General features: G+C 42.5%; 1 protein-coding gene and 1 non-coding gene across 3 annotated transcripts in view; both read right to left on the bottom strand.

Annotated features, from left to right (window-relative positions):
* NUSAP1 (nucleolar and spindle associated protein 1) overlaps window positions 1–21,646 on the bottom strand; it is a 48,125-nt gene that overhangs the window by 8,138 nt on the left and 18,341 nt on the right. Inside the window, exons 3-9 of one of the 2 annotated variants that reach the window (XM_053595880.1) lie at window positions 18,587–18,730; window positions 17,128–17,296; window positions 15,714–15,815; window positions 13,378–13,487; window positions 11,431–11,618; window positions 7,176–7,336; window positions 1,775–1,891 (exon numbers count right to left, since the gene is read on the bottom strand). In XM_053595880.1, the coding sequence (XP_053451855.1) occupies window positions 1,775–1,891; window positions 7,176–7,336; window positions 11,431–11,618; window positions 13,378–13,487; window positions 15,714–15,815; window positions 17,128–17,296; window positions 18,587–18,730 (991 nt within the window). The remainder of the gene's footprint in view (window positions 1–1,774; window positions 1,892–7,175; window positions 7,337–11,430; window positions 11,619–13,377; window positions 13,488–15,713; window positions 15,816–17,127; window positions 17,297–18,586; window positions 18,731–21,646) is intronic. The other variant, XM_053595881.1, reaches the window with a different exon arrangement.
* Window positions 20,356–20,462, bottom strand: LOC128589380 (U6 spliceosomal RNA). The gene has a single exon (XR_008380972.1). It is a non-coding gene; the product is annotated as a U6 spliceosomal RNA (small nuclear RNA).

Here is a 21,646-nt window from a genome sequence, read left to right as displayed (position 1 = left end):
AGTGCCATGGCATCACACGGCTCACAGCAACCTCCAGCTCTTGGGCTTACATGATTCTCTTGCCTCAGCCTCCCGAGCAGCTGGGACTACAGGCCCGCCACAACGCCCAGCTATTTTTTTGTTGCAGTTTGGCCGGGGCTGGGTTTGAACCCACCACCCTCAGTATATGGGGCCGGCGCCCTACTCACTGAGCCACAGGTGCCGCCCGGAAAAGCAATATCTTATCTCTACAAAAATTGAAAAAAATTAGCTGGGGCGGCGCCTGTGGCTTGTAGTCCCAGCTGCTCGGGAGGCTGAGGCAAGAGAATCGCGTAAGCCCAAGAGTTAGAGGTTGCTGTGAGCTGTGTGACGCCACAGCACTCTACCGAGGGCAGTAAAGTTAGACTCTGTCTCTACAAAAAAAAAAAAAAAATTAGCTGATTGGGGCGGCGCCTATGGCTCAGTGGGTAGGGTGCTGGCCCAATATACCCAGGGTGGCGGGTTCAAATCTGACCCTGGCCAAACTGCAACAACAACAAAAAAATAGCTGGTCTGGTGGGTGCCTGTAGTCCCACTTACTTGGGAGGCTGAGGAAAGGGAATTGCTTGAGTCTAGTAGAGGTAGCAATGAGTTGTGATGATACCACTATACTCTATCTAGTGGCAACAGAGTGAGACTCTTGTCTCCAAAAAATGGTATAGTGAATTTCATAATTGCTGACAGTATATTTCAAATGTTCTCATTACAAAAAATGGTTAAATATTTGAAGTGATAGATATGCTAATTAACTTGAGTTAATTATTCTACATTATATTCATAATTTGTGCCACATAAATATATATAACTGTAAATTTAAATTAAAAAACTGGGACAATTAGCTGGGCATTGTGGCAGGCGCCTGTAGTCCCAGCTACTTGGGAGGCGGAGGCAGAGGCAGAAGAATTGCTTGAACCCAGGAGTTGGAGGTTGCTGTGAGCTGTGATACCACAGCACTCTGCCCAGGGCGACAGCCTGTGGCTCTCTCTCAAAAAAAAAAAACAAACAAACAGAAAAAAAACTGGGACAAAATTTAAGATGTTAATATATTGCTTCTTAAATTTTTTTTTTTTTTGTAGAGACAGAGTCTCACTGTACCGCCCTCGGGTAGAGTGCCGTGGCGTCACACGGCTCACAGCAACCTCTAACTCTTGGGCTTACGTGATTCTCTTGCCTCAGCCTCCCAAGCAGCTGGGACTACAGGCGCCCGCCACAACGCCCAGCTATTTTTTGGTTGCAGTTTGGCCGGGGCTGGGTTTGAACCTGCCACCCTCGGCATATGGGGCTGGCGCCCTACTCACTGAGCCACAGGCGCCGCCCACTTCTTAAATTTTTTTATTTATTTGAGACAGAGTGTACTGGCATCATCATAGCTCATTACAACCTCAAACTCCTGGGCTCAAGCTATCTTCCTTCCTCAGCCTCCCAAGTAATATTCATTTACCCCAGAGAAATTACTTAGGCTTTCAAGTTTCTAGATGTTGTATGGAATCTTATTAATTCTTACAGTAGCATTGGTTAGAAGTTATATCTTTAATTAATAAAAATTTAAGTGAACCAGTTATTTACTATTTGTTTAATGGACATTATTAATTCATGGGTCTATCTTGAAGGAAGTGGGGACAGGGAAGGAATTCTAGGTAGTCAAGTATGGTTTTCACTGAGTTACTATAATTTTTTCCATATTGTTAGATGCAGAATTGATTATTTTAATCTGATGTCTTTTATAGGACCCATACCTCAAAACACTCCCACATACCTTTGTGTGGCTCATAGTTGAGGGGACGAGACAAACTTGCTTTAAGATCAAATACTGGTTTCTTATTGGAGACAGGAGTCTTCATTGCCTCAGTTGTCAACTTGAATGGGGTAATAACTAAGAAAAAAACACCAAAAAACCCAAGTACTTAATTAGGAAAAATGATCTGTTATAGTTTTATCAATCTTTTCTTTTCTTTTTTTTGAGACAGTCTCAAGCTGTCGCCCTGGTTGAGTGCCATGGCGTCACAGCTCTAGCAAGCGCAAACTCTTGGGCTTAAGCGATTCTCTTGCCTAAGCCTCCTAAGTAGCTGGAAGTACAGGTGCCTGCCACAATGCCTGGCTATTTTTTATTTTGCAGTTGGCATTGTTGTTTTAGCTGACTCGGGCCAGGTTCTAACCTGCCAGCGTTGGTGTATGTGGCTAGTGCTCTACCCACTGAGCATGGGTGCCAACATCACTGCTTAATGTTAAATGTAACCTATGTTATGGACTGAATGTATTCTCCTCCACCACCCCAAATTCATGTATTGAAATGCTAACCCCCAATGTGTGTGATTGGTTTTATTCGGGGGTAAGTCTTTTGGGAGAAATGAATATGATTCATTTCTTTTTCTTTTTTTTTTAGACAGAGTCTCAAGCTGTTGCCCTTGTTAGAGTGCCGTCGTGTCACAGCTCACAGCAACCTCTAACTCTTGGGTTTAAGCAACCTCTAACTCTCTTGCCTCAGCCTCCCAAGTACCTGGGCCTACAGGTGTCCACCACAAGGCCTGGCTATTTATTTTGTTGTTGTTTTTTTTTTTTAGAGACTTGAGTCTCACTTTAGTGGCCTCAGTAGAGTGCTATAGCATCACAGCTCATAGCAACCTCCAACTCCTAGAGGTTGCTTATGTGATTCTCTGGGCTTAGGCAATTCTCTTGCCTCAGACTCCCGAGTAGCTGGGACTACAGGCACCCACCACGCTTGGGTATTTTTTGTTTGCAGTTTGGTTGGGGCTGGGTTCCAATCTGCCAGCCTCGGTGTAGGTGGCTGGCGCCCTATCCACTGAGCTACAGGGTGCCACCAGGAATTCATTTCTTAAAATGAAATCTCACAGTTTTCTAATTCTCTCTCTACCATGTTAAGGATAGAAGTTGGCAGCCTGCCAACTGAAGAGGTCCCTTACCAGGACAATGATCATGCTAGCATGCTGACCTGCCTGGATCCAGCCTTCAGAACTGTGAAAAATAAATTACTGTTCTTTATAAGCCTGTCTATGGTACGTTAATATAGCAGCCCAAATAGGCTAAAAGAATCCATGTGACAGTCTGAAACAAGTGTGGGGTTAAATAGGACCAAAGGGGAGAAAATAACCAGGAAGCTTATCTGCTTAGCTTTATTTTGTTTCCCCTGTTAAGCAGTCCCCAAATATTCTGAATATTATAACATTTCCTAGGATCAGCTTAGAATTCTTCTTGAAGATTAAAATTTTTTTTGAGGAAATAATTGCATAATTTGTCAATCAATATCCCTGCTCACAGATAGCCTTTTAGAAAATTACATTGGCAGGCGGCACCTGTGGCTCAGTCGGTAAGGCGCCGGCCCCATATACCGAGGGTGGTGGGTTCAAACCTGGCCCTGGCTGAACTGCAACAAAAAAATAGCCAGGTGTTGTGGCAGGTGCCTGTAGTCCCAGCTATCTGGGAGGCTGAGGCAAGAGAATCACTTAAGCTCAGGAGTTGGAGGTTGCTGTGAGCTGTGTGATGCCATGGCACTCTGCCTAGGGCCATAAAGTGAAACTCTGTCTCTACAAAAAAATAAATACATAAATAAATAAATAAATAAAGAAAATTATATTGGCTTGGCAAGGTGGCTCACGCTTATAATCCTAGCACTCTGGGAGGCTGGGGCAAGTGGATTGCTTGAGCTCAGCCTGAGCAAGAGCAAGACCCTGCTTCTACTAAAAATAGAAAATTAGCTGGGCATCATGGTGCACACTTGTAGTCCCAGCTACTTAGGAGGCTAAGGCAGGAGGATTATTTGAGTGTAGGTAGTTGTAGGTTATTGTGAGCTATAATAATCATGCCACTGCACTCCAGCCTTGGCAAGAGTGTGACCTTGTCTCTTAAAAAAACAATTATTTTATTAATAGTATTATCATTAACACAAACAAATATAAAGAGACTTAGTCACCTATAATTGAAAAGTCTGATGGCTCTGGTTGATATTAATAAAGGCTATTATAGAGCGGCACCTGTGGCTCAGTAAGTAGGGTGCTGGCCCCATACACTGAGGGTGGCGGGTTTGAACCCAGCCCAAGTCAAACTGCAACAAAAAAAATAGTTGGGCGTTGTGGCAGATGCCTGTAGTCCCAGCTACTCAGGAGGCTGAGGCGAGAGAATTGCCTAAGCCCAAGAGCTGGAGGTTGCTGTGAGCTGTGACACCACAGCACTCTATTGAGGGTGAGAAAGTGAGACTCTGTCTCTAAAAAAAATAAAAAATAAAAAATAAGGGCGGCACCTGTGGCTCAGTGAGTAGGGCGCCGGCCCCATATGCTGAGGGTGGCGGGTTCAAACCCAGCCCCGGCCAAATTGCAACAAAAAGATAGCCGGGCGTTGTGGCAGGCGCCTGTAGTCCCAGCTGCTCGGGAGGCTGAGGCAAGAGAATCGCATGAGTTAGAGGTTGCTGTGAGCCGTGTGACGCCACGGCACTCTACCCGAGGGCGGTACAGTGAGACTCTGTCTCTACAAAAAAAAAAATAAATAAATAAATAAAAAATAAAAAGGCTATTATAATTTATGAATGTGAATTTCTGCATCATCCACTTACAAATATAACACAATGTTCTAATTTGGTAATCTTTTTTTGCTGTAGTTGGGCAAATATCTGGCACTTTTTTTTTTTTTTGTCATACTGGATGGTGTGCCCTGGTATCATAGCCCACAATAACCTCAAATTACTGGGCTCAAGCAATTGTCTTCCCTCCGCCTCCCACGTAGCTGGGACTACAGGCCTGCATTACTATGCCCAGCTAGTTTTTCCTACTTTTTATAGAGATGGGGTCTTGCTCTTGCCAGGGATGGTCTTGAACTCCTGAGCTCAGGCAATGCTCCCTCCTTGGCCTCCTAGAATGCTAGGATTACAGGCATGAGCCACTAGCTCAGCCTCTGGCACATTTTATAATCCATTTTTCTCAAAGAATAAGCCACTCACTTTCACCCAGGTCATTGTCACGTGTTAACACCTATCTGTATTTGTGAACGAGCAACCAGAATCTATAAGCTATCAAGTGCTGGCGGGGAGTGGAACAAGGGGCTGTCATACACTGCTGCTGGGAGCACAAAGGGATATAATTCAGCTGATATAGTAAATGTCTACATACCTTCTGTTCTAGCAGTCCCGCCTCTAGGTCTAGAAAAACTGTTACACATTCACATGAAACATGTTCAAGAGTGTTCATAGTTATATATAAAAATGGAAACTGGGAACACAACATGGATAAACCAAAATATATCTACACCCCTGAAAAATACAGTGAAAATAGTTCCACATGGTTGGATCTTAAAACATGCCAAGTGGGGCAGCGCCTATGGCTCAGTCGGTAAGGCGCTGGCCCCATATACCGAGGGTGGCGGGTTCAAGCCCAGCCCCGGCTGAACTGCAAAACCAAAAAATAGCTGGGCATTGTGGCGGGCGCCTGTAGTCCCAGCTACTCGGGAGGCTGAGGCAAGAGAATCGCTTCAGCCCAGGAGTTGAAGGTTGCTGTGAGCTGTGTGATGCCACGGCACTCTACCGAGGGCGATAAAGTGAGACTCTGTCTCTACAAAAAAAAAAAAAAAAGAAACATGCCAAGTGAACAAAACAAATCATAGGAAAAAAAAAATCAGAGTTTGATTTTGTTTACATAAAATCTATCATTTGTTAATTGGAAAAATATAAAACTATCTCTTTCCAACTGAATACATCCCCAAATTACTTATGGGAGATACCTCAGAATGTAGTAAACATTTAGTATTGGCCTTATGCCTTTACCTGTGGGCATTTGTAAACCAGTGTTTTTTTTTTTTTGTTTGAGATAGTCTCACTACATAACTCTGGCGTCACAGCTCACAGTAACCTCAAACACTTGGGCTTAAGTGATTCTCTTGCCTCAGCCTCCCTAGTAGCTGGGACTACAGGCGCCTGCCACAACACCCAGCTATTTTGTTGTTGTAGTTGTCATTTTGTTGTTTAGCAGGTCAGGGCCAGGTTCAAACCTGCCACCTTGTTTATGGCTGGCGCCCTACACTGAGCTATGGGCATTGAGCCTACCAGTTCTTATCATAAAGGCAGGTGGCTGCCATTCAGTAACTCCCAGCTCTTTGTAAAATAACAGCTATATCTTAAGTCTAAGTCTACCAAACATTTTCTTTTTTTAATTTTTTTTTGTGGTTTTTGGCCGGGGCTAGGTTTGAACCTGTCACCTCTGGCATATGGGACCAGCGCCCTACTCCTTGAGCCACAGGCACCACCCCTACCAAACATTTTCTACCACTGCTTCCTACCTAAGTGCCTTTCTCCATGGTTTGGAATGTTACATGGAACCTTTGATGGCTGATAGAGATAAAGTTAAGCGGGTAGAGCAGGAATGACAGGTCATTTAGGGGAAGAAGTATAAATTTACTATTCCCATCTCTGGTCTGTCTGGAAATTTAATCAGTTTCATTATTCAGTCTTTAATTTAGGTCATTAAGAAATCTTTAAACAGAATTTTCACACTGATTATTACCAACGATACTCTGCTCTAGTCTCACTCCTGATAATCACTAGTCTCTGGGATCTGATAATCCTTTCTGTATCTGTATAACCAAATTTCTTGGTTATAACATTGCACAGAACTCCCAAGGGAGTCCTGAAATGTCTAGTTGTAATCTGGGTCTCAACTTGGTTATTATGTTTAAACTTTTATACCATGGCTGCAAGTATTCTTTTGAAAACCACCAGGGTACTGTAGGTGGTGGTCTAGCAGACTCTATAGAAAAATATCTGTATGGCTTACTCTGGCTTGCACAATCTATTAGTCATTAGTGTGGCACTTATTCCATGAATTCTGTGGTTGGGATCCTGTCCGTTTCAGTCCTGCAGGGCCATTCGGAGACTAATGCATAGTGTGCTCTTCCTCTTACTCCTCAAGTCCCAGAAGGGGCACAGTGCTCTTCAAGGAGGGTCACCATGTTAGGATTGGATGGAGCCTTCAGGCAGATATCAGCTGTCTCTGACATTTCTGTCATAAGTATAAAATGAAAAATATCCTATGATAAAATTTATCTTATGATTTGATTTTATAGAAACGAAGAGCTTGAAAGGAATAGATACACGTAGTAATTTTGGGAAGTTACATGGCTTAAAGATGAAACAAATTTTTTTATTTTTGATTTTTTACCAGCAGCAGCAGAATTCCCCTTGCTGGTCTTTAACTTGTGTGTCCTGAGCACAGTCTCGCCTTTTGAGGTACTCCCAGGTATGGTCATATGTGCAGACTTTCTGGCTGGAGTCTTGGTCAGTGAACGCTTATGCTCGTTGTCTTTAGTAGCAGCCGAAAACCTGAATAGAATAGTGAAGTATAAGACATGAGTACTTGTGGCAAGAGTAACGTGTACTAAGCTTATAAATAAAACCACTCAACTAGTACCAAAAATATGTACTGAGGAAGGAGCTCAGTACATAGTTGTTATATGATTGAACCTCTTTTGCAGAAAAAACATGTTTTTAAAGGCTGATATGAAAGCAAATCATTTGGCTCAGAGCCCATAACTCAGTGGTTAGGGCACTAGCCACATACACTGAGGCTGGCAGGTTTGAAACCAGCCCTGGCCTGCTAAACAATGACAACTACAGCAAAAAAATAGCCGGGCATTGTGGCGGGCACCTGTAGTCCTGGCTACTTGGGAGGCTGAGGCAAGAGAATTGCTTAAGCCCAAGAGTTTGAGGTTGCCATGAGCTGTGACAGCACGAAACTCGACTGAGGGCAATATAGTGAGACTCTGTCTCCAAAAAAAAAAGCGTAGCCGGGCGTTGTGGCGGGCGCCTGTAGTCCCAGCTGCTTGGGAGGCTGAGGCAAGAGAATCGCGTAAGCCCAAGAGTTAGAGGTTGCTGTGAGCTGTGTGACGCCACGGCACTCTACCTGAGGGCGGAACAGTGAGACTCTGTCTCTACAAAAAAAAAAAAAAAGGCAAATAATTTCATTACTTGTTTTTTGTTGTTGTTGTTGTTTTTTTGTAGAGACAGGGTCTCACTTTATGGCCCTTGGTAGAGTGCCATGGCCTCACACAGCTCACAGCAACCTCCAACTCCTGGGCTTAAGTAATTCTCTTGCCTCAGCCTCCCGAGTAGCTGGGACTACAGGCGCCCGCCACAGTGCCCAGCCTTGCTGTTGTTTTTTTGAAAAGAGTCTTATGTTGCCCTTGGTAAGAAAGCAAATAATTTCATTACTTGTTTTGTTTTTTTTTTGAGACAGCGTCTATGTTGCCCTCAGTGGAGTGCCTTGGTGTCACAGCTCATGGCAACCTCAAACTCTTGGGTTTAAGCGATTCTCTTGCCTCAGCCTCCCAAGTAGCTGTGACTACAGGCGCCAGCTATCTTTTTGTTGCAGTTATTTAGCTGGTCTGGGCCGGGTTCAAACCTGCCACCCTCAGTGTACGTGGCTGGTGCCTTAACCAGTGTGCTACGGGCATCCAGCCCATTACTTGTTAAATATTTTCTTGTATTTTCTGGTCTCCCTTCTTTGACCTATGACAGTATAAGATAACACTGAAAGGATAAGCCTGAAGGCCTCAAATTATATGTATAGTTCAGGAGGCAAGCCCAGGTGTGCCCTTTCTTTCTCTTCTTCCTTTTGGTGTTAGCAAGTCAGAGGGAGCAAGACACTGCTATGCCAGATGAGCAGTGAGAACAGAGTGTACATCTTCCTAGAAGTTTAGTGATACAGAAATAACCCCATTCTTTGCTTGTGGCAAATTGCCATTAATACACATATATTTCATTGATTTTTTTTTTTTTTTTTTTTTGAGACAGAGGCTCATTTTGTTGTCCTCGGTAGAATGCTGTGGTGTCACAGATCACAGCAACTTCAAACTCTTCAGCTTAAGTGATGCTCTTGCCTTAGCCTTCCAAGTATCTGGGACTACAGGCATCTGCTATAACACCTGGGAACTTTTTTGTGTGTGTGTGGTTTTTGGCTGGGGCTGGGTTTGAACCCGCCACCTCTGGCAAATGGGACCGGCGCCCTACTCCTTGAGCCACAGGCGCCGCCCTGTGGGAACTTTTTTTTTTGTTGTTGCAGTTGTCATTGTTGTTTTTTAGCTGGCCCGGGCCAGGTTTGAACTGCCAGCCTCAGTGTCTGTGGCTGGCATCCTATTCAATGACCTATGGGCGCCACCTACCTGGCTATTTTTAGAGACAGGGTCTCGCTCTTGCTCAGCTGGTCTTGAACACCTCAGCTCAAGCAATCCACCTACTTTAGCCTCCCAGAGTGCTAGGATTATAGGTGTGAGCCACCACACCTGAGCCTATTTCATTGATTCTTTGATGTGTATTTTCTGTACATTTTAACATCTCTGACATTGGCATGTGTTTTGTAACTGGTAATATGTCAATAGTTAATTGGCAGTGAATTTTACTAATGGTTTATAAAATAATGGTTGAGTCAATCAATGGTGTCTTAGATTCAACGAAAATCCAGTAATGATGCACATAAATGTACACAGGTTTGGTGTCAATAAGGTTAACAGAAAGAAACTTCTGGTCTTACAACTACAAATTTGATAGCGGTCCTGAATCAATACATTCAAATTATTAACAAGGACTATATAACAGTTAAAAAATTTAGACAGTTGTGAGCATGGTAGCTTATGTCTATAGTCTTAGTTAAGAAGCCAAGGCAGGAGAATCACTAGAGCCCAGGTATTTGACAATAGTTTAGGCAACATAGCAAGACTCTGTCGCTATAAAAGTAAAAAAATTAGCCAGGGATGGTGGCATGAACCTGTAATCCCAGCTACTTGGGAGGCCAAGGCAGGAAGATCACTTGAGCCCAGGAGTTTGAGGCTGCAGTAAGCTATGATCGTGTCACTGTACTTTACTCTGACAACAACAGCAAGATGCTATCTTTCAAAAAACAGAATAGGATAAGGACTGCTGTTCTGTATATTTCAGTGAAGCAAAGGCTAGCAGCTTCACCATGGAGTTCTTAAAGTAATATTCAGTGAAACTGGGGGAATGACTCATGCTTGTAATCTCAGCTACTTGGGAGGTTGAAGTGAGAGGATAGCTTGAAGACAGGAGTTCAACACCAGCTTGGGCAACAGAAATTTAGCTTTACTTATTATACTCGAGTCAATGGAAAACATTGTCCTCAGACATCTTGGCAGGCATACATAGATAAAATGAACAATATCTATATGTCTTATTTGTTTATATTTACTTGATTAATAAGTGTGTGCTTAGGAAAGCTGGATAATACCCCAAAACTGAACACAAAGTTATTTTTTTAAGAGACAGTCTTAGTTTGTCACCCTCGGTAGAGTGCTGTGGCGTCACAGTTCACAGCAGCCTCCAGCTCTTGGGCTTAGGTGATTCTCTTGCCTTAGCCTCCCGAGTAGCTGGGACTACAGGCGTCCGCCACAATGCCCAGCTATTTTTTTGTTGCAGTTTGGCCGGGGCTGGGTTTGAACCCACCACCCTCGGTATATAGGGCTAGCGCCCTACTCACTGAGCCATAGGCACCACCCAACTGAACACAAATTTAAAGAAAAAATATTAGAACTTAAACTCTTCACTGATTTCTCTCTTTCTTCCTGATCCTGCCAGGCCCCCCATCTCTGTTCTTTTGAGACAGAGTCTCACTCTGTTACCCTGGGTAGAGTGTCATGGCATCATAGCTCACAGCAACTTCAAACTCTTGGGCTCAAACAACCCTCATGCTTCAGCCTCCTGAGTAACTGGGACCACAGGCGCCCACCACTATGCCCAGATAAATTTTCTATTTTTCTTCTTTAGTTATGGGTTAATATGAGGGTACATACGATTAGGTTATATTATTTGTGTTTGTAAGGTAAAGTCCAAAGTCTGAGTTGTAGTTGAGCCCTCATCTAGGAAGTGTGCCATATGCGCCTACACTTTACCCGATAAGTGGGAATTAATCAAGCCCCTTCCCTTATCTCTAGATTTTTAGTAGAGAAAGGGTCTTGCTTTGTTAATGCTGGTCTCAAATTTATGAGGTGAGGTGATCCTCCCACCTTAGCCTCCCAGAGTACTAGGATTACAGGTGTAAGCCACCATGCCTGGCCCTCATTCTTTTTTTGTAGAGACAGAGTCTCACTTCGTCATCCTCAGTAGAATGCTGTGACATCACAGCTCACGGCAACCTCCAACTCCTGAGCTTAGGTAATTCTCTTGCCTCAGCCTCCTGAGTATCTGGGATCACAGGCACCTGGGACAATGGCCGGCTATTTTTTGTTGCAGTTTGATGGGGCCTGGGTATGAACCCACCACCCTTGGTATATGGGGCCCGTGCCCTACTCACTGAGCCACAGGTGCCGCCCAAGCCCTCATTCTTTTTATAAACCAACATTAAAACAAATTTGATTTGGTCTACCTGAAATTTTGCCTATGATTACATTCTGGAGTGACTTCTTTACCTGACGTTCATTTTACTTGTGGAGAGGGCGGAGTGCTTAACTGACCCCTTCAGAACAGAGATGCTCTCATTTGTAGGGGTGTGAAAGCGGCCTTGTGAGTGCTGTTGGCTGATGGGAGTACAAGGCACAGAAAGTCTTCCTCTTAGACGAACTGGAGTCACGATACTGCTCTTATTGACAGACTGCTTCTGAAAAAGAGAAAAAGGCACAATTTTTTTGAGTGTGTTTTTGAGACAGAGTCTCACTTTGTCACCCTCAGTAGAGTGCTCTGACATCACAGCTCACAGCAACCTCTTAACTTTTGGGCCCAAGCCATTCTCTTGTCTTAGCCTCCTGAGTAGCTGGGACTACAGGTGCCCACAATGCCCGGCTATATTTTAGAGATGGGGTCTTTGCTGGGTGACAACTGTTCTCTAAATAGAAAAAAGAAAAAACAAAAACAAAACAACTTTTGCTATGTTTCATATGACAAACTGCTTTAAATTCTTTTTGAGAAACATGCAGGTTGTTATATATTATAAAATTCTAAAATAAACGTTTCTCACCTTATATTTGGTACTCCCTTAACTCAACCTCAGGGCTGATTTTTATCACTCTCTCTTACTTTAGGGGCCTTGAGTCCAGTAGGACTTGGAATGAAGGCCCCCGAAGGATCTGTTAGCCATGATTAATCACTCCATCTTTCTTTAGAGATAGGAGAAAGAAGGAATTTTAGCCATAAATTAGTCCTTTTTTTTTTTTTGAAACAGAGCCTTACTTTGTCACCCTTGGTAGAGTGCCGTGGCCTCATAGCTCATAGTAACCTCAAACTCGTAGGCTCAAGAGTTTCTTGGCTTAGCCTCTCAACTAGATGTTGTGTCCTGTACAACACTGGCTACTTTTTAGAGATGGGGTCTGGGTGTGGCTCAGGCTGGTCTCTAACCTGTGAGCTCAGGGAATCCACCTGCCTCAGCCTACCAGAGTGCTGGGATTATAGGCCTGAGCCACCATATCTGGCCTAGTTAGTCCATTCTTAATGAAAGAGGCCAAATATCTGAATATGGAAAATTCAGGGTGGTCATTCTATTTTACATTGCATATGAACTTTATGGCCACCCTGTAGAATGACTTGTATTTTGGAATTAGTTCTTTTTTTTTTTCTTTTATTGAGACGGAGTCTCATTTTGTCACCCTTGGCAGAATGCTGTGGCGTCATAGCTCACGGCAACCTCAAACTTTTGGGCTCAAGAGATTCTCTTGCCTCAGCTTTCCTAGTAGTTGGGATTACAGGTGCCTACCATAACACCTGGCTATTTTTTTCTTTGTTTAGCAGGCCCTAGCGTGGTTCGATTCTACCAGCCCCAGAGCACGTGGGCGGCACCCAATGTACTGAGCTACGGGCACCCATCGTGTAATAAGTTCTTCATAGTGAGGATTCACTGCTTTACCTGGAGGGTTTTCCATATTCTCAAGGTTGGAGAAAGCAATTTTAAGATAAAGATATGTTAAGGCCAGACAAATCCATTCCACTGGTAGAAAAATAGAAAGCTAGACGCTTTAACCATGGTGTTATATATATATATATATATATAGTTCATACATTAAAATTAAACAGTTTAGGGAGGCGCCCATAGCTCAGTGGGTAGGGTGCCGGCCACATACACCAGGGATGGAGGGTTTGAACCTGGCCCGGGCCAGCTAAACAACAACGACAATTGCAACAAAAAAAATAGCTGGGTGTTGTGTCAGGCGCCTATGGTCCCAGCTACCAGGGAGGATGAGGCAAGAGAATTGCTTAAGCCCAAGCGTTTGAGGTTGCTGTGAGCTGTGATGCCACGGCATTCTACTGAGGGCGACATAATGAGACTGTCTCAAAATAAATAAATAAATAAATAAATAAATAATTAAAGTTTAGTACCATTAAGAACATAATTTTATCTACATACCTTCAGCTCATTAAATGCATACCTTCAGCTCATTAAATGAATTGTGTCCTTCAAAATGTTTCTTTTTTCTCTCAATATATTGATCGATGGACTCCATTTCCTTAAAATGAGCCTCATGAAGCTTCTTAAAGTCTAGAATGTTCCCCCAAACATGAAAATTAATAAGGCAAAATCCAATCATTTACTTCCTGTGTTTTTCTGTTAATATCTATTTTCTTTGTATCTCTGACATTCAACTTCAATATAATTTTTGCCAAACCTTTAATTTCAAAATACTTAGTTTTTGGAAACTCAGGGACAAAGCACATTCATAACTAAACATTTGCTATCTGTCAATTGTTCATTTTAGTAACTGACATCTCAGTTTAATGCAAAGAATAAAAGTAACAGATTTATTTATTTATTTTTTGCAGTTTTTGGCTGGGGTTGGGTTTGAACCCGCCACGTCCGGCATATGGGGCCGGCGCCCTACTCCTTTGAGCCATAGGCGCCGCCCAGATTTATTTATTTTGGTAGAGACAGAGTCTCACTTTATTGCCCTCGGTAGAGTGCTGTGGCATCACACAGCTCACAGCAACCTCCAGCTCTTGGGCTTGGGTGATTCTCTTGCCTCAGCCTCCCGAGCAGCTGGGACTATAGGCACCTGCCACAATGCCTGTTTTTTTTGTTGCAGTTTGGCTGGGGCCAGGTTTGAACCCACCACACTCGGTATATGGGGCCGGCGCCCTACCCACTGAGCCACAGGCGCTGCCCGTAATAGATTTATCTAATCCAACCAATTGTCAAATGGCTTTTATTTAACCATCATAAATTTGATATTTTATAATGCTTAGAAAGCTCTATGTCAAGGACTGACAAACTTTTTCTGTAAAGAGGTGGATAAAAGAAATTTTAGGCTTTGTGGACATGTATGGTGTGGTCTCTGTCTCATCGTTCTTGTTCTTTTTTTTGAGACAGAACCTCAAGCTGTCGCCCTGGGTAGAGTGCTGTAGCATCACAGCTCACAGCAACCTTCAACTCCTGGGCTCAAGCACTTCTCTTGCCTCTGTCTCCCAAGTAGTTGGAACTATAAGCACCCACCACAACACCCGGCGTCTCATTGTTTTTGTTTTAAAAAACATTTAAAAATGTAAAAATTGGCGGCACCTGTGGCTCAAAGGAGTAGGGCGCTGGCCCCATATACCAGAGGTGGTGGGTTCACAACCTAGCGCCAGTCAAAAAATGCAAAAAACCCCCAAATAAACAAACAAACAAAATGTAAAAATCATTCTTCTCTCAAGAGATCTAAGACAAGCCAAAGCAGGCAGTAGTTCCCTTACCCTCACTCTATGCCAGGGGTCCTCAAACTGCAGCCTGCGGGCTACATGAGGCAGTGTGAATTGTATTTGTTCCTGTTTTGTTTTTTACTTCAAAATAAGATATGTGCAGTGTGCATAGGAATTTGTTCATAGTTTTTTTTTTTTTTTAACTATAGTCCAGCCCTCCAACTGTCTGAGGGACAGTGAATTGGCCCCCCGTTCAAAAAGTTTGAGGATGCCTGTTCTATGCTGTTCCAATTAAGTCTGTGGACATTGATTGCATCTCTGATATAATCACCAGCATTCTAACTACCGTAAGCATATAATAATCAACATTTGGGGCGGCGCCTGTGGCTCAAATAGTAGGGTGCTGGCCCTATATGCCAGAGGTGGCAGGTTCAAACCCAGACCCGGCCAAAAACTACAAAAAAAAAAAAAAAAAATTAACATTCTATGTGCCAAGCAGCATTCCAGCAGTATAAGTTAGAGAAAAATTACATATCCAAAAATGGAGCCCTTTAGATTTATGAGAAACTTCTTACAAGGTGGCTTTATGCCAAGAGCTTCACAGACATTCATTTATTAGATTTTTTTGTTGTTTTAAAGATATGGTCTTGTGTTGCCCAGGCTGGAGCGCAATGGTATAATCATAGATCACTATGACCTAAAACTCCTAGGCAAAAAGCGATCCTTCCACCTCAGCCTCCCAAGTAGTTGGGACTAAGGATTCATGCCATCATGCCTGCTCATGTATCAAGTATTTATTGAATCCTAGATATGGACTATTTACTGCACTAGGTAATCAGTAGTGGAAAAAATATTCTCAGTTAATCAACCTGAAGAAATGAGTAGTATAGTAAAATTATTTCTACTTTACACTGAAGAAGTAGGTTTATTAAGGATAATTTGCCCAAGATCTCAAAGCTAGAAAATGAGAAAACGAGAATATAAACCCAAGTTCCAGCATGTAAACTTTTAGCTGTTCTAACCAACTGCCTTTCCAACCTTAGTCTGAAGTGGGCCATCCATTACTTTATGTATCTTTGTGTATAAAACTTACTTGGAGTAGTGATTCCAGTTCTTTTAATTTTTCTAGGTTTGCAAAATTCATTTGTGTAGAGGGACTTCTTTCTTCCTGAAGGTACTTCTGAATCTCCATTGCCTAAATCCAAAGATACAGAACCAAGAAGGATTTCCAAAACGTTAAGAAATGTCTGTAAGTTAACAGAGCATTTTTATATCATAGCCTTTGCTGAAGTGGTAGAAATAGTATACATAAGCAACATAAGGAATTACAGCATTACTACTGTATTAGCTCATAAGCTTCAAGTAGGTCGAAATTTTATGCTATCTATATAGAGAAGTTATATAAACATAATCAGAAAGTTAAATAAAACTTTTGTACAATTTTTACTAGAGGCAAGTTTTTATTTAAGTAGAGTGATAAAAAAATCACAAAATCCCAACATCCAAAGAACTACCATTATCATTTTGGCATATTTTCTCTGGTTCTCTGCTTCTATACTTATTTATTTTTAAAAAGAATGACCTCTTGGGTGGTGCCTGTGGCTCGGTGGGTAGGGCGCCGGCCCCATATACCGAGGGTGGCGGGTTCGAGCCCGGCCCTGGCCAAACTGCAACCAAGAAATAGCCGGGTGTTGTGGCGGGCGCCTGTCGTCTCGGCTGCTTGGGGGGCTGAGGCAAGAGAATCGCTTAGGCCCAGGAGTTGGAGGTTGCTGTGAGCTATGTGAGGCCACGGCGCTCTACCGAGGGCCATAAAGTGAGACTCTGTCTCTACAAAAAAAAAAGAATGACCTCTTGAACTTCTGAGCTTAAACACTTGCCTCAGCCTCCACAGGGGCTAGGATGACAGCATGTGACACCATGCTCAATTTATTTGAGACAGGGTCTTGCTCTGTCTCTCAGGTTAGAGTATAGAGGCATCATCATAACTTACTGCAACCTCAACACCTGGGCTCAAATGTTCCTTCTGCCTTACCCTTCCATGTAGATGTCACCACGCCTGGCTAATTTTTCTACATTTTATAGAGACAGAGTCTCTCCCTTGCTTTGGCTGTATCCAACTACTGGGCTTAAGCAATCCTCTTCCCTTAGCCTCCCAACATTCAGATTACAGGTAGCAGGCACTACGCCTAGTCTGGAGCACTTTCAAGAAAGAAATACCTATAGAAAATGCCATGTGATGACAGAAGCAAAGACTGGAGCCATATAGTGCAAGCCAAGGAACACCAGGCATAGATAATCAATACAAATCAGCAAAAGAAAGGAAGGATTCTACCCGAGTCTTACAGAAGCATGGCTTTACTGACACCTTGATTGGACTTCTAGCCTGTAGAAATGAGAGAATCAATTTTGTTCTTCAAAGCTACCGTGTTTATGGTATCTTATTATAGTGGTCCTAGGGAACTAATTTACATGGCCATAAGTAACAATTTTTTTCTTTTTAAACTTACTTGGCATATCATTTATTCCGCTTCTTCCTGAGGCAACTGTGTTCTCAGTTCCTTGGCTCTCATTTGACGGAGAAGGAACTTTTACAGTAGCACTGAGATATTGGTTTTCCTGCTTTTCATGATTTTGCAATTCAGTGGAATCACTTACTTGGATCTCTGAATGGTCCTGCTAATTTTAAAAGGAAATAAAAGACTTAAATGCAAAGTAATCACTGCATTCCCAACACTGTAACAAAATGAAAAGGGAAGAGCTTAAAGGAGTAAAAGTAGGGGCTTGGTGCCCCTTGCTCAGTGATTAGGGCACTGGCCACATATACCTGGGCTGTCAGGTTCAAACCTGGCCTGGGCCTACTAAACGACAACAAGAACAACAACAACAACAAAAAAAAGTAGCCGGGCATTGTGGTGGGTGCCTATAGTCCCAGCTACTTGGGAGGCTAAGGCAAGAGAATCTCTTAAGCCCAAGAGTTTGAGGTTGCTGTGAGCTGTGATATCAACAGCACTTTATGAAGAGCCACATAGTGAGCTGTCTCAAAAAAAAAAAAAAAAGAATAAAAGTAGGAGAATGAGACTTTTGAGCAATGGATTTGGGTCTTGCTCTACTGAGTATCATGAGAATGTAAATTTGAGATTAAGAGGCACCAAGGAACATTGGAAAGCATAAAAGAAATGGTAAAATCAGCTTTCTTAGGGATGATAAGCTAACACTAATAGATGTAGATAGTCTACTGATCAAAAAAAATTCAGACTGTGTTTAGTAGAAGTTAACTAGAATGGAAGGATAAGGTAGAATAATGAAATCAGAATCTAATCAAGACTACATGGTTATCACCAGGCCGGAAGACAGTTAGGAAAGAGAATTAAATGAAAAAATCATATTCAAGGCTTTGTGCCTGTGGCATAGTGGTTAGGGTGCCAGCCACATACACTGTGGCTGTCAGGTTCAAACCCAGCCTGAGCCTGCTAAACAATGACAACAACAAATAGTTGAGTGTTGTGGCAGGTGCCTGTAGTCCCATCTACTTCGGAAGCTGAGGCAAGAGAATCGCTTAAGCCCAAGAGTTTGAAGTTGCTGTGAGCTGTGATGCCACCGCACTCTATCACAGGCAACAGTGAGACTGTCTCAAAAAAAAAAAGAAAAAAAAAAGAAAACCATATTCAATGTTGGTTTCTGTTTTTCTTCTTGTTCACTATACCTCATTTAAGCAAATCCTTAATGAAACATGCTATTTATTCAAATGCTTAATCTTTGCTTAATACTTAGGAAGTGCTTCTTGAGTCCTGGGCCCCAGATGCACTGAGCAACTAGACTTGGGCCTGGGCCTTCATGGAGCTTATAAGTACACAGTGAACTTACAACCATCTGACATCATAAGGAAATTTAAAAAGGAAGTTCCCTAAGAACATTCTTGTTTTGAACAGGTGATAGCTTATTTTCAGTAAGTACACTTCCATTCACCTGGAAGTCAGGGTTCCCCTTGACTGTCTTGTGTCTTCTCCTTGTTTTTGTGACATGGGCAACTGGCTCTCTGTCACCATGTTCCTGATTGTTAATCTGTATCTCAGTCTCATCACAAGAGGATGCAGAAGTTTGACTTTCGTCCTGAAAAAAGAAACATTAATCTTCCATGTCTGATGTACAGAGATATAATACTTAGGAACAATCACAACTCAATAAAAAATATATCGCATATGCAAAAGATAATTTTTTAAACTCTAGCAATAATTTTTTTTTTTTGAGACAAAGTCTGAAGCTATCACCCTGGGTAGAGTGCCATTGTGTCATCATAGCTCACGGCAACCTGCAACTCTTGGACTCAAGCGATCCTCTTGCTTCTGTTTTTCTATTTTTAGTAGAGATGGGGTCTCACTCTTGCTCAGACTGGTCCTGAACTTGTGAGCTCGAGGAATCCACCGCCTCAGCCTCCCAGAGTGCTAAGATTATAGGCATGAGCCACCACGCCCAACCTCTCTAGCAATAAATTATAGGCAAGGACAAGAATTAGAGTATTTAAAAAGAAACAATCACATTTAATAACCTGAGATAATGAAGTAGGCTAGAAAAATGTTCCAAATTATCTTGGTAAGAATAAATTGAGAAAATTATCGAAAGTGCATTAATTAGGCCAGATGTGGTGGTTCACACCTGTGATCCTAGTACTCTGGGAGGCCAAAGCAGGAGATATCTTGAACCTCAGGAGTTTGATACCAGCCTAAGAATGAGACCCCATCTCTACTAAAAATAGAAAAATTAGCTGGGCATTGTGGTGGGTTCCTGTATTCCCAGCTACTTGGCAGACAGAGGCAGGAGGATCCCTCGGCCTCAGGAGTTTGAGGTTGCTGTGAGCTAGGCTGATTCCACAGCACTCTACTGGGCAATAGAGACTATCTCAAAAAAAAAAAAAATAATAATTTACTGAATATTCACTATGTACCAAGTATTGTGTTATTAGCTAATAATAATTATAACTAGTATTACGACTTTACTGGGCTAAGTATTTACATGGGTTATTTTATTTATTTTTTTTGTAGAGAGAGTCTCACTTTATGGCCCTCGGTAGAGTGCCGTGGCCTCACACAGCTCACAGCAACCTCCAACTCCTGGGCTTAAGTGATTCTCTTGCCTCAGCCTCCCGACTAGCTGGGACTAGAGGCACCCGCCACAATGCCCGGCTATTTTTTGGTTGCAGTTTGGCCGGGGCCGGGTTTGAACCCGCCACCCTCGGTAAATGGGGCCGGCGCCCCACCGACTGAGCCACAGGCGCCGCCCTACATGGGTTATTTCAAAGCCTATGAGATAGATATTTGTTATTATATCAAGTTTACAGATGAAGAAACTGAACCTCTGAGAGCCCAGAGTAACTTATCAAAGGTAAAAATAATGAAGTAAGGTGCAAAGCACTTGAATTATCATAAACTAAAAGTAAAATTCTACAGTATGAAAACAGTGTGGTCAGGTTCCATAATATTTATAATAGCTCTGCTTATGCAAGAAATCATTGCACTGCTGGGTGTGGTGGCTTACACTTGTAAATCCTGATACTCTGGGAGGCTAAGGTGGGTGGATTACCTGAGCTCATGACTTTTGAGACTGAGCCAGAGTGAGACCTCATCTCTAAAAAAACACAGCTGGGCGTTGTGGCAGGTGTCTGAGGTCCCTGCTACTTGGGAGGTTAAGATAAGAGAATCGCTTGAGCCCCAGAGTTTGAGGTTGTTTTTTTTTTTTTTTTAAATATGGAACACTTCACGAATTTGTGGGTCATCCTTGCGCAGGGGCCATGCTAGTCTTCTCCATATTGTTCCAATTTCAGTATATATGCTGCCTAAGTGAGCACGAGGTTGGTTTTTGTTGTTGTTGTTGTTTTTGGTTTTTTTTTGAGACAAGAGTCTCACCCTCAGTAGATTGCTGTTTTGTCACAGCACACAGCAACCTCAAACTCTTTTAGGCTTAAGCGATTCTTTCCCTCAGCCTCCCAAGTAGCTGGGACTATAGGCACCTGCCACAACACTTGGCTATTTTTTGTTCCAGTTGTTGTTGATGTTTAGCTGGCCTGGGCCGGGTTAGAGCCCATTGTGGTACAGGCACCGCCCCGAGTTTGAGGTTGTTATGAGCTATGACGAGACGGCCCTCCACTCAGGGCGAGAAAGTGGGTCTCTGTCTCAAAAAAAAGAAAAAGAAATCATTTCATGGTAATGATTGCCTTCATATTACTGGGGGAAGATTGGATTTATTATTCAGCACAATGTGGGGAAAACTAACAATGTTTTTAATATTTTTAGACAGAAAAATTGATTGTTCTCTCACACCAAAATGAAATCTGGAAGGATTAAAGATTTACATGTAAAGAATAAAAAATCAAAGTATAAAAGCACTAGGAAAAATACACGTGAATATATTATCATTAAGGAAGGCACATTATCTTACCTAGAAACTATAAAAAAAAGGCTTGCTGGGGCGGTGCCTGTGGCTCAGTGAGTAGGGCACCAGCCCCATATGCCGAGAGTGGCGGGTTCAAAACCAGCCCTGGCCAAACTGCAACAAAAAAATAGCCAGGCGTTGTGGTGGGCGCCTGTAGTCCCAGCTGCTCGGGAGGCTGAGGCAAGAGAATCGCGTAAGCCCAAGAGTTAGAGGTTGCTGTGAGCCATGTGACGCCACAGCACTCTACCCGAGGGCGGTACAGTGAGACTCTGTCTCTATAAAAAAAAAAAAAAAAGAAAGAAAGGCTTGATTTGGTTTTGAAGTTTTTGTATCTTGTTATAAGTTCTAATAAACTAGTACACACATATGGCTAATAAAAAAAAAAGAAATCAAACACTAAAGAGATTATAATGACAAGCAATTTGTTCTCTGACTACCCTTGTTATTTGTAAGGCTTAAGTTCAGGAGGCTACTTACATATCACCAGTGATTTGCTGATGAGATATTCATATTTTCAACAGCTATTTTTAATGCCTATCATGTGCTAAAATTTAGCTTATTTATACGTTTATGTTGCCATCTTATTCCTAATAGAATTAC

This window comes from Nycticebus coucang, chromosome 6 (assembly GCF_027406575.1).
Source record: "Nycticebus coucang isolate mNycCou1 chromosome 6, mNycCou1.pri, whole genome shotgun sequence".
In the NCBI taxonomy this organism is placed as follows: Eukaryota; Metazoa; Chordata; class Mammalia; order Primates; family Lorisidae; genus Nycticebus; species Nycticebus coucang.
This window is presented reverse-complemented; position numbering and strand designations above follow the sequence as displayed.